General features: G+C 44.7%; 2 protein-coding genes across 2 annotated transcripts; one reads left to right on the forward strand and one right to left on the reverse strand.

The window, feature by feature from the left end:
• Positions 1-2,004: 2,004 nt before the first annotated feature.
• LOC6585997 (protein O-mannosyl-transferase 2) lies at positions 2,005-7,277 on the forward strand. Its single transcript, XM_002011585.3, has 11 exons — positions 2,005-2,265; positions 2,355-2,438; positions 2,501-2,585; positions 3,602-3,706; positions 3,781-3,889; positions 3,949-4,523; positions 4,593-4,799; positions 4,876-5,116; positions 5,187-5,335; positions 5,428-5,821; positions 6,999-7,277. Exons 1-11 carry the CDS (start codon positions 2,174-2,176, stop codon positions 7,190-7,192), a joined length of 2,235 nt encoding a protein of 744 aa, XP_002011621.1. The 5' UTR covers positions 2,005-2,173; the 3' UTR covers positions 7,193-7,277.
• A 73-nt stretch (positions 7,278-7,350) lies between these two features.
• Positions 7,351-9,027, reverse strand: LOC6585998. Its single transcript, XM_002011586.4, has 3 exons — positions 8,297-9,027; positions 7,906-8,217; positions 7,351-7,836 (listed from the first exon to the last, which is right to left on the reverse strand). The coding sequence occupies exons 1-3, from the start codon at positions 8,831-8,833 to the stop codon at positions 7,426-7,428; spliced, it is 1,260 nt and encodes a 419-aa protein (XP_002011622.1). The 5' UTR covers positions 8,834-9,027; the 3' UTR covers positions 7,351-7,425.
• Between the last annotated feature and the right edge of the window lie 6,703 nt (positions 9,028-15,730).

Below are 15,730 nucleotides of genomic sequence, written 5' to 3' on the forward strand. Positions count from 1 at the left end.
AGTGTTAAATGTGCATAAAACTTGGCCAGCATTCAGACGGTGTTCCGGCTCATTCGCCAAGCAACTGCAATTTTCATTATAAATGCGGCGTCCCATTTGGCCAGCGGGGGCGCAACAGCGCCATCGCACAATGCCCACCACTTGGCCAATAACTCATTCGGCAGCAAGTTGGCCAAGAGCTGCTTACAGGCGTCCTCCATATGCATATATGTATGTCTCTTGACTTGGCTTTGGCTTATGCCCTGACCGGCCCTGCCCTGCCCTGCCCTGACCCGGACGACCTTAGAAAGCAGATAGCATACAAAGTGTTTTGTGGTCAAGTTAACCTGGTCTTAGCCGATTGAGCTGAAGATCTGCATATAGTCTAACGGAAGACTTGAGGAAGTTATGATTACAATGCAAACCATACAAAACATCGCTCTTAACAAATATTGTGGTAAGTGCTTAAGTTTGAAGTTAGTCTTAACTTTATATTGATTCTCATCTCTAATAAGGCGTATGCTAGTCGACTATAGCCTTTAGTTACATGTTACATTACATTTTTGTAAGACTTATTTAAGATCTGGGCATGTTCTAGTTCTGGTAGTGTAAAAGTTCACCCGTCTTCACTATTGCCTTTTGCTAGCATATGATTCACATGTGCTCAAATAATACTTTGAGATGAACCAGTTCTGTTAAAGTAGATATAGTATAGTAGAAGAGCCGCGCCTTCAAGCCAGTATCAATTAGCTCCTAGAATCGAATCGATCTAGTCCTGACCGTACTGTATGATACCATTTATATTGATATCTGATTTAATTTGCCTCAATCGATCAAATTTTTCTTATTCCTGCAATCGATTTCAATTTAATATCATATTGCTTTATTATCTAAGCTTGGAATTTTAAATCTTACAAAGCAACTTCAAAGAATCTTTCACCCATTGCCATATAGAATGAAATCAAACTGTAATTAGAGTATCCTAGTTATGGGACTTCATTTAAGATGCGATATATTTACTGTAAGTTCTGCGACTATAACAACTATTAGATTTGAGTTCCTCACAAGCAAATCAAACCCTTCAAAGTACTTTATTTTCAACTTAACTTATTTAGCAATAAAATGTTCATGGAACTTGTGGGTTTGTGTAGTAATTGCAGGGTAGCTACGAGTCGATCACATTCAACTGGACAGCTCCCATTCCAAAATTTTGAGAGTCCATGGAAACTGGAAAACCAGCTCATAATATTTTCCTAAAAAGGTATACAACAGGCAGGAGGAGGCGTGGCGTTGAAAATAATCGATTTTTTTTTTTTTTTAATTTCGTTTTTAATAAGCCTAATTTGAATGCTGCTGGATCTAAATATTTTCTGAATCACTGTATAAATTCATGTGATTCATTTGATTCATGTGATTTTCAGATCTACTTTGTAGATTCATGTAATAATTTCTTTTTATCTTTTATCTTTTATTGAGCCATAGTAAATATTGACCATAGTAAATGTAGTGAATAAAAAGTTTCTTTAATGTTTATAGATTTTGGATACCAAGTCCACTTTGATAAAGAAGCTATTTCAAAAATTTGTATATGCTTGACATGTGTAGCCATTGCAGAGTAGCTGCCAGTCGGTCACTCCACTCCACGATGCTTTTTAATCAACTCGAAGCACTTAGCAGCCCCGTTTTATGGCACCGCCCCAAAGTATGCAACAGTTTTTTTGTAGCAGCAACAGTTAAAGCACAGAGTGTTTCAGCGTCGCTTCGAAATATGCAAGGGAAATGTATTGAAGAGAGTTAACAAGAGCAAGACGATATGTGAAATACAATATATATATAGAATTATATAAATATAATGTATTTAAATACTAAATATATATATATATATACAGTTGCATTTCCCATAGCTCTGCCAAGCTCATCTATCGATAACACTTGGCCAAGGCAGCTCTAAGCTTTGCAGCAGCTGTTTCATATTGGCCAACCTGGCCAAGACCGGTTTTTGTTGACTGTGTTGGCCCACACTGTTGTGATTGCAAGAGAACGAAAGAATGCCAAAGGAGAAAGCATTCTTCTGCTGCTCGCCAGCTTTGTCTGCCGCTGCTGTCGACGTGTGCAACAGTTGAGAAAGAAAAATTAATTTATCGATTTTTATTCAATTTGTTTATGTTGTTTTAATTAAATTTGCGCCTGCCAAATGGCCGCGAGTGTTGTTAAGGCGCCCAAGTGCGTGGCGAAAGCCAAAGACGTGGCCCAAACGAGGCCAGCACAGGCCAGCGATGACAATGGGTGAGCAAGCGCTGAAACAAAAGACTGAGGCAACAAACTCGATTCACTAAGCCCCCCATTTTTCCCATTTTCCCATTGTTTACGCACAGACGCTGGTGGGCATTGCTGGGCCTCGTTCTCCTCTTCACCTTTGCCACTCGCTTCTACAAGGTAACCGAACCGGATCACATTTGGTAAGTATTTCCCAATAGCACATTCCAACTGGATCCAATCAGAACTCCACATCTCTTCTCAGTTGGGATGAGACGCACTTTGGCAAGATGGGCAGCTGGTACATCAATCGCACCTTCTTCTTCGACGTGCATCCGCCGCTGGGAAAGGTGAGCCGACTTGAAAATACCTCAGACACTTCAATATATGCCTAGAGTAGTATTCATCTCCCTATGCATCTATTTCAATATGCATGCATAGACTAGGACGATGGAAATATTGAGCGAAGCTTTGCTTCGATTTTTAGTTTATTTTCCATTTCCAGAATTTTCTATGTGAAATTCCATTTTAGCCTCTTTTCTTGCTCTCTGCTCAAAGTGTTTATCTCTCTATGCATCTTTTACTGCTTCTCTATCTAACTGTTGTTCTATCTATCTCTTTGACTCACTCTCGCTTTTTCAGTCTACATGTCTCATTATCTGAGTAGCTTCACTTCTGTTTGTCCCTTGCTGTTTCGCTTTTCTCTCTTTCTCTCTCTCTCTCTCTCTCTCTCTCGATGCCTTTCTCCCTTACTGTCCCTCTCTCATTATCTCTCTTCCTCTCTGTCAGTGTTTCTGCCTTACTCCTTATTGCTTCCCTCTCTCCCTCGCTCTATCTCTCTATGTATATCCCAACGCCTTTCCCTCTGTGTTCCACTCTCTCTCTCTCTTTCTCTCTCTCTCTCTATCTCTCTCTCTCTATATATATATATATATCTGCATCTCTCACAGTCTCCACCTCCTTATCTATATCTGTCTCTGTATCTCTCTGTTTCTCCCTTATTCTTTTTATTTCCTTCCCTATATCTTAGCGTTTCTCCATATCTTCCTGAAATTCTCTCTCTCCAACTCTTTGGCTTTCTCCGTTCATCCTTCCACTTCTCTAATGCTCTAACCTTATCTTCTCTCTCTCTCTCTCTCTCTCTCTCTCTCTCTCTCTCTCTCTCTCTCTCTCTCTCTCTCTCTCTCTCTCTCTCTCTCTCTCTCTACATTTCACGCTCTCCCACCAAATCTTCTGTAGCAACTTGTCTATCTAAGCTGAGAGCAAGAATGTTTTTTTCTCTGCTCTCCCTCTTTCCTTCTCTTAGTTGACTTACATACTTCTCACTCTCTCTCACTCCCTTTCTCTCTCTCTCTCTCTATTCCAGATGTTAATCGGCCTCTCTGGCTATTTGACCGGCTACAATGGGACCTTCCCGTTCGAGAAGCCCGGCGACAAGTACAACGGGACGCGATATCAGGGCATGCGCTATGTGAGCATCCGGAATCGGAATCGGAATCAGTTCTCTGGCCCAAACTAATCTTTCGCTCAACTCTTGCCTTGCAGTTCTGCACTACGCTCGGCGCACTCATCATGCCGATGGGCTTTGATACGGTCTACGATCTGACGCGCTCGCATGAGGCGGCGCTGCTGTCGGCAGCATACCTGATCTTCGGTAAGCACTGAGGCCACTCCATGCGAATAGCTAGCTCAGCTCAGGTTGTCTCGTTGCAGATGTGGGCCTGCTGACCCTCAACCAGTATATCCTGCTGGATCCGATACTGCTGTTCTTCATGATGGGCTCGGTGTGGGGCATGGTCAAGATATCGAAGTGCACCGCCGCCGGTGGCTCCTACACGCGCCGCTGGTGGCTCTGGCTGCTCTTCACTGGCACGATGCTCTCCTGCACGATAAGCGTAAAGTTTGTGGGCCTGTTCGTGGTGCTGCTGGTGGGCTTGCACACGGCCAGCGAGCTCTGGCTGATACTGGGCGACCTGGAGAAGCCCATTGTGGAGACGGTGAAGCAGTTGGCGTGCCGCGCCATTGCGCTCATCGTCTGGCCGGTTCTGCTCTACACGATCTTCTTCTACATCCATCTGCGTGTGCTCAATCGCAGCGGCCACGGCGACGGCTTCTACAGCTCGGCCTTCCAGTCGCGCCTCATCGGCAACTCGCTGTACAATGCGAGCATGCCGCGGGACGTGGCCTTCGGGGCGCTGGTGACCATCAAGAACCACAAGACGGGCGGCGGCTACTTGCACTCGCATTCGCATCTCTATCCCAAGGGCAGCGGCGCACGCCAGCAGCAGGTGAGCGAATCCAGGTGGACTGTACGCACCGCACAGGTCGGCTCTAATTGAAGCTCCTCCTTGGCTCAGATCACCACGTACACGCACAAGGACGACAACAACATCTGGCTCGTCAAGCCGTATGACCAGCCGGCGGTGCCCAAGGGCGAGCTGCGCCTCCTGCGCCACGGCGACCTCCTCCGGCTGGAGCACCTGGTGACCAAGCGCAATCTCCACTCGCACAGCGAGCCGGCGCCCATGACCAAGAAGCATCTGCAAGTGACCGGCTATGGCGAGGTGAGTTCGAATTCGAGTTCGAATTCAAATTCGATTTCGATGCAAAATAAATTCCATTTGCCATTTCGCTCCACAGCTCGGCGTGGGCGATGCCAACGATGTGTGGCGCGTGCTGATTGTGGGCGGCAAGCAGAATGACACCGTCCACACGGTGACCTCACGGCTCATATTCGTGCACTATCTGCAGAGCTGTGTGCTCACGTCCAGCGGCAAGCAGCTGCCCAAGTGGGGCTTCGAGCAGCAGGAGGTCTCCTGCAATCTGAACATACGCGATAAGAATGCCCAGTGGAATGTGGAGGACAATCAGCATAAGCTGTGTAAGAAGAGCATTGACTCGCTCTCTCTCTCTCTCTCTCTAATATTTCCCTCTCTCTCTCTCTCTTCTAGTGCCCAGCGTAAGCTTCAGCATCTATGCGCCGGGCTTCTTTGCGCGCTTCCTTGAATCACATGCGGTCATGCTGCAGGGCAACGCCGGCCTCAAGCCCAAGGAGGGCGAGGTCACCAGTCGACCTTGGCAATGGCCCATCAACTATCGGGTAAGAGAATGCTACATCTGTAGCTCCGACTCCCGCCTCCCGTACAAGTAGGCAACGGTAACTAATAATTTTCGTTCCCCTCCCCCTTGCAGGGTCAGTTCTTCTCGGGCAGCAGCTATCGCATTTACTTGCTGGGCAATCCGTTGATCTGGTGGAGCAACCTCGTCTTTCTGCTGCTCTTCATCAGCATCTTTCTGTGCAATGCCATTTTGCAGCAGCGCCGCGCCGGCTTGGCCGCCCGCCAAGCCGCTGCAGTCGAGCAGAGCGCCACGCAGGAGCTGTGCAGCTGCTGTCCGGCGGAGACTCTGCCGGAGCCAACTGCCGTCGCCGTGCTCTCCGAGCAGAGCCCGCAGCGCATGTCTTTGCAGGCAGCCGCCTGGCTGTTCATTGGCTGGCTACTGCACTACTTGCCCTTCTGGGCCATGGGTCGAGTGCTCTACTTCCATCACTACTTCCCCGCACTAATATTCAATTCACTGCTCACAGGTAAGTGCTGGAATTTATACTTGGTATAATGTGTAAGTATTTGTGAATAAAATATTTGTGTATACCTCTACCTCTACTAAGGAAAATTCTTAGACCTTCTTAGTTGAGGTAGAGATCCATCGATAGTGGGTGCCAATCGATAGTAGGTGATGGTGAATTTAAGAACCAGCGATAGTGGTCGATGGTATCATCGATAAGAAGTCCTGAAGTAGTGCTAACTTGAATATATATACCTATCTATTGATAAAGAGATCAGCTTGACTAGCTAGCTATACCAAAACTCAGTTATATTTCATATGTGTATAGGGTATCTACAAGTCAGCTGTATGCAACTCAATGATTTAAATTGTGTCAATGTATTCAATAGCTGTATATAGTAAATAATCTAGCTATCATTCTATAGAACTGGCATACTACAAGTACGTACAGGGTATATATAGTCGAATACTTTCAACCCATACAATTTGGAATATCGTCTATACATAAAACTGGCACACTCACTTTAGTACAGGGTATTCCCAAGTCTTAGTCATTCAATAACTTCAACTTTTCTCCTATTTCTCCATTCAGTGTATTCGATTAGAGTTAAGTATCAGATTAGTATAGTATATTAGCAAATCAGATATGCGCACCTTCTTCTTCAGCTTCAGCTTCTGCTCTTCCAATCACATCTTCTAGAGACAGTGTATTCAACTAGTGATGTTTCTTAGCTTAGAGTAGGGCATTCGCCAGTCGGTGACATTCATCTTCATCTTGGAGTATTCATAATTCTCATTATCTCATCACCCTCTACAGCTATTCTTCAGATTAGTATAGGGTATTAGCAAGTCAGGCACATTCATCCAATCCGACATCCCTTCTTCATCTTCGTCCCATCTCCTTCTTCAAGCGTTATATTTAAGCGTAGTATAGGGTATTCGCCAGTCGGGGACATTCCACTACTGCTTCTACATATTATTATTTACCACTGCCTAATCACCCATGTTCAGGTATCATACTTATCTATAGTTATGTTTCAGATTGGTATAGGGTATACCGTATGTCGCATACCTTCTTACCTTCCTCAATCTGTCAGTCAGCAACTAACAAACTACTCTTCAGCTATGTTACATATTAGTATGTAGGGTATTTGCCAGTCGGCACCATTCATCACCATCTTCTTCCTCATCTTCTTCAGGCATTATGTTCAACTATATAATACGATCGCTGCCCCGATGGCTGCAGCATGCGCTGCTCGGCTCGCTCCTCTCGGCGCTCGTCTACAGCTTCGTGCTCTTCTCCCCGCTGGCCTACGGCATGAGCGGACCCCTGGCCAACGAGCCCAACTCAACGATGCACAAGCTCAAATGGCTCTCCACCTGGGAGTTTTAGCTTATAAGCATATCCATATACTCTATTTATTTATATAGATCCGTGTAAAGAAAATAATGCGCTTCGTTTAAATACACAACAAAAATTATATTTATTTTTTTTTTAAAAAAAAAAAAAAAAAACATTAAAATATGTATATCTTAACCGTATGATAATAAAAAAAAAAAAAAAAGAACATAGGTAACCAGATGCAAGTTATAAATATAAATAAAGCATTCGCATTAGGAGTCGCATCAGTCAAAGATGCCCAGCTCGTCGAAGCGCCGCAGTGCATAGCGCAGGGTGTCGGTAGTGCGTGGATTTGAGGAGAACATCAGCTGGACCTTCTTCTTGGCAAAGTCCTGGTCGGTGAGGGCCTCGATGCTGATGTCATAGGAGTCCTCCTTCCGCATGGTGACCATCGGCAGGAAGGCGTAGGACGAGAAGAAGCCGTACAGCTCCCTGGCATTGATCTCATGCTGGATGTCCGCATAGCTGGGCACAAACTCAGAATGCATGCGCTCCAGGCTCTCGCGCAGCGAGTCATAGTACGTCTGGATGAGGAACTCGCGCCTGTGCATGAGCACGTCCAGCTGGACGCTGCTGTTGAGAAAGAAGTTGATGTCGCAGCCGGGACTGCCAAAGAAACTGTTCTGAAAGTCCACCTAGAAGAAGAAGTTCGCATCCGTAAGGATTTGTGAAATTACTCGCACTTCATGCCTGGGACAACTCACAAAGATGGCATCGATGGGCTTTGTGGGCAGCTCATCGTGGTATTTGTACATGAAGTTGTTGACCCACAGATCGCCATGGTTCAGCACTGTGATCTCGCCCGGTACCGCCCGGCCGGTCACCACCAGATTCTCCTTGATATTGTCGCAGTGGCGATGCAGCTTCTCGGCCAGCTTCTCGTAGCCAGCCCACTTGCCCACCAGATTGGCCAGCGTGCGCAGCTGGAGGGTCATAAAGTTGATGAACCGCTCATTGGTGCGTATGTAGTTCTCGTCCAGCATGCCGCTGCTGAAATGCTCCCGCACGCTGGGCTCCTGGTTGAGACAGAGACAGAAGACAGAAATTTAGATGAATCTGATTGATGTCAATCCCTGGAGTCGGCTGTTGGCTTACCTTCTCGACCAGCACCATGGAGCTGGCATGGAATTTGCCCAGCTTCTTCAGTATGACCACACAGTGCTCCTCGTTGAGGCCGCTCTGGCGATTGGCCAGCTTGTAGCCGTACTGTGTGAGATCATCGAAGACGATCGTCTGGATGGGCTCGCGCGTCGTATAGAAGCACTTGGCCCCAAACTTTGAGCCGTCGCCGATCAGCACCTCCAGCTTGCCGAGCACATCGAAGTAGAAGATCTTCTCGCGCAGATAGACGGCCAGCTCCTCGAGGAATTGTGTGGCCGGCGTTATGGCAATGCTTTTCACAATCAGGGCCAGCTCCTCGTCCAGCTGCCGTTTGCTGCTCCGATACAGAGCCCGGGCCCGATAGATCTTGCTGCAGTAGTTCTCACCACCGCCGCTGTTCGACTCGGCGAATATGATCTTCTTGATGTCGACGCGCATATCGCGCAGCCCATCCTCGAGGGCGGCCTTGAAGAAGTCCTCGTTGAGATATTTGGGCGGCTCGCTGGTGCGCTTCTCGCCTTCCAGCTTCATGCTGTGCGCTTGAAACTCTGCGAAACTCCTGCGAAACTGTGAACCAAAACTAGCTGCAGTCCCTCTGTCTCTCAGTCAAAGTAGTCCTCGCTCTACTCAGTCTCCTGTCTATCCTCCCTGTATCTCTGTATCCTCTGTCAGTGAGCGCTTTGTACCTGTCTGCTGCCTTGGGCCGCGTCGCTTGGAAAACTGTGGCCGGGCCAGGTGGCTTCTCTATATAAGTCTGATTATCGACTTTCGCCACTGCGCTTATCAAACTTGGGTCGATATTAACTTCATGCCGACATCTGCGATCGGCCAATCAATATGCGCTAAGGCTAAGGCATCACACAGACAGACATATACAGAGCCATCTATATAGTATAGTACATATATATACATATGCACACATACTGAGCTGAACTGTCGTGTTATAATCACAATATTTGCCAATTAAGCTATCTAATAAATCGTCAAGTGGCGACCACTGCGACGCAATGCATATAAGTACATATATATAAGAGCTAATACCCCCACTTTCCCCCCAGACAGCCCTCACGACAAGAACTAACTGAACTGAAATGAAAACTTGCGCCAAGAGACATAGTACTATACATACCTACTATAGACAGTCGAGTATGCTCTATTAATCCATGATTCTCTGACTCCATGATTCCATGACTCTCTGCCTCTATGACTCTAGGATTCTAGGATTCTATGACTCCATGACTCTATGACTTTATAGCTCTCTGATTCTATGACTCTATGACTCTAGGATTCTATAACTTTCTAGCTCTCTGATTCTCTGACTCTGTAACTCTCAGACTCTGTAACTCGCTGATTCTCTCACTCTATGATTCTATGAGTCTATGACTCCATGACTCTATGACTTTATAGCTCTCTGATTGTGTGACTCTCTGATTCTCTGACTCTGTAACTCTCAGATTCTATAACTCTCTGAATCTCTGACTCTATGACTCTATGACTCTATGACTCTCTGATTCTATAACTCTCTGAATCTCTGACTCTATGACTCTATGACTCTATGATTCTATGACTCTATGATTCTATAACTCTATGATTCTATGACTCTATGACTCTATGATTCTATGACTCTATGACTCTAGGATTTTATAAGTCTATGACTCCATGACTCTATAACTTTCTAGCTCTCTGATTCTCTGACTCTGTAACTCTCAGACTCTATAACTCTCTGAATCTCTGACTCTATGACTCTATGACTCTATGATTCTATGACTCTATGACTCTCTGATTCTATAACTCTATGCCTCTATGACTCACTGATTCTATAACTCTATGACTCTTTGACTCTCTGATTCTATAACTCTATGACTTTCTGATTCTATAACTCTCTGAATCTCTGATTCTATAACTCTCTGAATCTCTGACTCTATGGCTCTATGATTCTATGACTTTATGACTCTATGACTCTATGATTCTCTGGCTCTATGACTCTCCGACTCTTCGACTCTCTGACTCCATAATTATGCAGAATTTTTCCCACAATTATATTATCTATTTTAGATCAGTTTCTTTGTTATAAACATATAATGCGCCTAATCGCTAAATACATCTATAAACACACCCATTTATAATGATGATTTGATAGGGATCGCAACTTGGACACTTGCACATGCAACGAGATTATTCTAGCTCCGAGTCTTGCACGTGTTTCCATGGGCTTTTAGGGCTTATCGGTTGTTAGCTATGCATATAACACATACATACATATATATACATATGTATATGATTTACAAATTCTATCAAGTTTGTTGCCAATCTAAGAACTAATTTGTGCTACAATTCCAAATAAAAGTGAACGTATGAGTAATTCGATTAGATCTCAATTCCAGTTATATGTAAAGACTCATTTCCGCTTCACTTTGAATATTGAATTTAATAACAACTTTTCACTTTCTCTCTATCGATTGGCTTGATTTGCAGACAATTAGAAAACATAGTTTGGGCATTCACAATCGTCAAGTCCTTGTGTGAGTGTGTGGGGGCGTCTGCCTGTGCGTGTGTTGGCGCGGAGTCTGCGACACTTGATAATGAGTGAGTGCTCATTCGTCTGTGGTTTCATCCGTCTATCCGGAGGGATGGATATACATATGGATATGTCCGTCTGTTCTTCCGTCTTTTATTTCTGCTGTCCATCCTTCCGTCTGATTATTCGTATGTCTATCTGTCTGTCCGTGCATCTGGCTGTATATCTCACAGCCTGCCTGTTGCTCCGGCTGTCCGTGTCTGCGTCTAGCTATCTTTCCGTCCGCCAGTCCTTCTATCCGTCTATCCGTTCCTCAGTCTTTCCATTCGCCTGTCTGTCCGATTGTGTGTCTGTGTGTCTAATCATTTGCCTGTCCGTCCATTCTTCATTTTATCTGTTTTTCCGTCCTTCCATCAACCTTTCCGTTCGTCAGTCCGCCTGTCCGTCTGTCCATCCATTCGTCATTCAACTGTCCGTCTTTCATTCCATCTGTCCGTCCATCCTTCTACCTACCTGACGAGTTCGATAGATTTTTTGATATCTTTCGACTGATTGATTGCACTTTCAGTGAATTTCATAGTTTTGATTTTTATTGCTCAATGAAATTTGGTGAATTACTTGAAGCGCCGTAATCTACAATTACCGACAATTACGTCATCTGCAGTCAGAGTGCATTGGGGAAACAGTTCGTGCCGCTATGTTGATCAGATATGCTGCGCTCATAAGCGAACAGCACCTTTCTCCGCAATTCTCATAACATGCTGCTACGTGCTTCAACAAAGACAAAGACCAACACACACACACACACACACACACATAGCTGTGAGCACAGATTTTAGTTAATGAGCTTGAGACGTCGCTGCTATGATTATCTCTGATTCACAATAAACCGAGTCTGGCAATCGTCTAGTTTTGCCATCTTCGATGAGTCTTAACCACAATGAACATGCACACCAGTGATAAGCATCCCCCATGAGCCATGACGTACTTGCTATAGAAAGAGAGAGCTGCCCATTGAGCTGCTAACCTTGATGAAGATGGGAAGTTAACTCTGTCGCTGTTTCGGAGACGTTTCAGCATCAGCACCTGCGACAATACGACGCGGAATCCCAGCTCAAAGATCAAAGAGCAACATTATTCATTTAGATATCGCGGAGTATTTCATTAAGCTTTCATTAATATATTTATATTGGTTTTGTTTTGTATTTGATTCTGGTTAATTTTCTGTTTACATAAGTCAAGATCAATAAACTCACTCTCTGGAATTTATAGAAAATTCGATTGGCTTATCAAGCTGTTTGAGATGTGATTATAATAGCCTCATACGAACTTATAAAATAGATATATTTCTAAGCAGCACCAATAACCATCTTCATTGAGAACTGTCTAACTGATCCCAACTACAATGGGAACTTAAAATAGATTTCATAAAATATGCGTAGCAGGCAAAAGGAGTCATCATGCTTCATGCTATAAAATCATAATCCTTTCTAGACTTATTTAGCTGTCCTTCAATCCATTGATCCGTCCGTTCCATCCGACTTTATCTATAAACTTCCGTCTCTCTTTATATCAGCCCATTTAGCTTCATCTAGATCTTTACACCTATCTGTGCATTCGCTTTTCCATTCATCCACTTTTTATCCATCCATCCATCTCAAGAGCTATAGAAAAATATAATAACAGATCGATTAAGTCAGCTTTAAGCAAATATGTTCAAAGTCTTAAGGTCTACTTGAGCAATCTAACTAGAGAAACTCCCAAAATATTGACTAATCTGCAGTACCCATTCGACAGCATTCCTTACCTCCCAGACTATAACTCTTCATAACAAATGATTCTCAGCCCTTTTTATCATAGGGCCCAAACGAATTCTTCTATCGTAGATGCTCGAATCTAATTAAAATCCTTTTCGATTTGCATAGGCCCGTCATCGCACTGTGTCAAGTAGAACTAGAACTGATTTCTATAGATGGTGATTTCTATAGGTGTAAAGTACAGCGTGTGTGTACAATACAATATATTGGTATACTCGTATGTATTAGCCTTCAGGCACTCGAGATGGCATACAAAATGCCAGTTCACCGCAATCCAGAACTGGACAAACATTAGCAATTGATCAATTCGAGAGCTTGATACTGGCCAGCTATGTCCACAGTGGACGAGTGCGACGAAATCGAAGTGCAGCCCATAGATATCGGGCTAGAAGTAGAAGTGCCCAGCAGACAGCTCGAATACCTCAATAGATAATCGATAACTGCGACTTCTAGCACATTCGAAACGCATTCGAACTGTGTCAAAACTCAAGTAGCATCGCCTTATTTACCTTGTCTATGAAACAATTCACAGACATACCCATCTGATTATCTATTGAGCAGCGGCATGCCGCCAGACTGCAGATAGGCCCTACACACACATACAGTTTTATATGCATATATATGTATGTGTGTGTACATAGGCACAATCTGCACTTGTGCAACGCGAATCACCAAGAAATTTTTATTGCTGCGCAAAAAACTGCATCAAACTTGAACTAAATTCTGCGCATTTATTGAAAGGCCAATCAAACTTGAATGGGCGCATAAATGCATAGAAAAGGTATGCAATGACTTACTGGAGGTCTCCGAAATGAAAGTAGAACTAGATTAGATTAATAACATTTTGTTATGCATTATGAGTTACCGAAACCTAAATGAGATCCGAAGCTTTACAACTTTGTCTCTTCCTGAGACTCTAGGGTTTCTTTCTTTTCTTTCACTCGAGAGTTTAGCTTGGGAGTAACCTCTCTTGACCTCACTTTCATCTAATCTCAACTCAAAATCCAAAACCCAAATCCTGTTCGCCTGTGTAACTGATAGACCAAGATGATTTCATCGAGTCGCACATCTAATACCCTAGAAAAACAAAGATAGTTCCATGTTGTACTCGAAATTCGTTTGATTATCGTAAATAATCTGAGTAGAGATACACGATTTATGTTGTCCGAAATCAGATTTATATTTTTCAGAAATTATAATTAACTATCAATTCGTCGTATCAGCATAATATCAAAGTTCCTCTTCTGGCGTCCGCTATAGAAATCGGTTGCTCCCTGAATGCTCATTTCTCAATTCTCTCTCCCTTTTGGTTTGCTCTTCCCTTGTATTTGCCTCGATTCTTCACTCTCTCTGAATGCTCGTTTCTCAATTCTCTCTCCATTTTGGTTTGCTCTTCCCTTGTATTTGCCTTGATTCTTCACTCTCTACAGGCTGTATTTCTTTCGCCCTCTCTACATATACATATGTGTCTACCTCTCTCTCATATTCTCTGTTACTGTTATGTCACAAGTTTTATATTTTTGTTTCTTTTCCTGTTCCTACCGTCTCTAGCTCAATTTATTGCACTCTCATTATCCAATTCCCTCTCCCTCACTCTCTGTAACACATTCTCTGTCTCTATCACAATTTGCCATACTGTTTCTTCATAATATTTCGCTCTCCCTTATACTAACTCTGTCTCTCTCATACCATATCTTCATCTGTCTTCTATGTTTCCTCTATCACTTGACTCTCTCTTTCATATAATCTATCTCATTTTCTCCCTCATTTTCTTCGTCTCTCTTTTTCTTGCAGCCCTTTGTTAAACCTTCGCCTTCGCTCTCTGTCTGTCTCCGTCTCTCTTTCTCTTATATTCTCACTCTTCCTCTCCCTTACACTCTCACTCTTTTCCAAAATTTCCCAGTCAATAATATAGTGTATAAAACCCTCTCATGATGTCTGCCTCCCCCTCTATCTCTCTTTCTCCATCTTTCTCCCTAAATATATGACGACTGCAACTTGTAGTTGTAGCTGGATGTTTCTGGCTGCCATTCAGCGATCAGCTTTAGATTGGGCTTCACGAAATTGTCGAGGCCTCTGGCATCTACCCCCTGCCGGCTCTGCGGCAGTCGCTTCTTGTGCTTTGGCTTCGTCTTCGGCTGGGCCAGCCACTGGGACGGCGGCTCGGGCAGATCGCCGGCCATTGGCGGGCACATCAGTGGCACCGACTTATGCAGATTGAGCTCGCGTCGCTCGCAACGATTGAGCACACTGCGCACCTCGTCGCTCTGGACGAAATAGCTGCGCAGCTCATTGGCATTGAAGTGGGTCATCATGCAGCTCTCACTGGGATCCTGACGGTTCTGGATCAGATGGGCAGCCATCAGCACGCTGGCCAAGTTCACGCCGTCCATGGCGGCCAGCGCCGGTAGCGACACCAGCGGCTGTCCGTTCGGCTGATGTGTCCACGCATAAACCTTCTCGCCCAACAGCTGACAGGTGTCCGCAATGCCATCGACACTGCGCCTCTGAGGATTTGCTCCAATCGGCTGTGGCTCTGGCTTTGGCAGCTCGTATGTTGTCTTCTCTGGCTTTACTTCAACCGTATCATAATAGCTCTTACAGTCTCTGTAGTACTTCAATGCATCCACTGTGGATCCACATGGCTGCTGTAGTTCGCTCAGATTCTTGACACTACCATCGATGTTCCCACTCTGGAGATCTGCACCAATCGGCAGGGGCTCTGACTGTGGTCGCTCTTTGCCCAACTGCGTTGTCTTCTCTGGCTCTACCTGAACTGTCTCATAATAGCTCTTCCAGTCTCTGTAGTACTTCAATGAATCCACTGTCGATCCAATCGGCTGCTGTAGTTCGGAATAGTAGCCCAGATTTTTGGCACTACCATCGATGCTCTGACTCTGGGCAGCTGCTCCAAGCGGCTCTGCGGGCAGCTCTTCACTCAAGTACATTGACTTCTCTGGCTCCACCTGACCCGTCTCGCTGTAGCTCTTCCATTCCTTGAAGAACATCAATGCATCCACTGTGGATCCAATCGGCTGTGGCTCTGACTGTGGCCGCTCTTTGCCCAACTGCGTTGTCTTCTCTGGCTCTACC

This window comes from Drosophila mojavensis, unplaced genomic scaffold (genome assembly GCF_018153725.1).
Source record: "Drosophila mojavensis isolate 15081-1352.22 unplaced genomic scaffold, ASM1815372v1 contig_136, whole genome shotgun sequence".
Lineage (NCBI taxonomy): Eukaryota > Metazoa > Arthropoda > Insecta > Diptera > Drosophilidae > Drosophila > Drosophila mojavensis.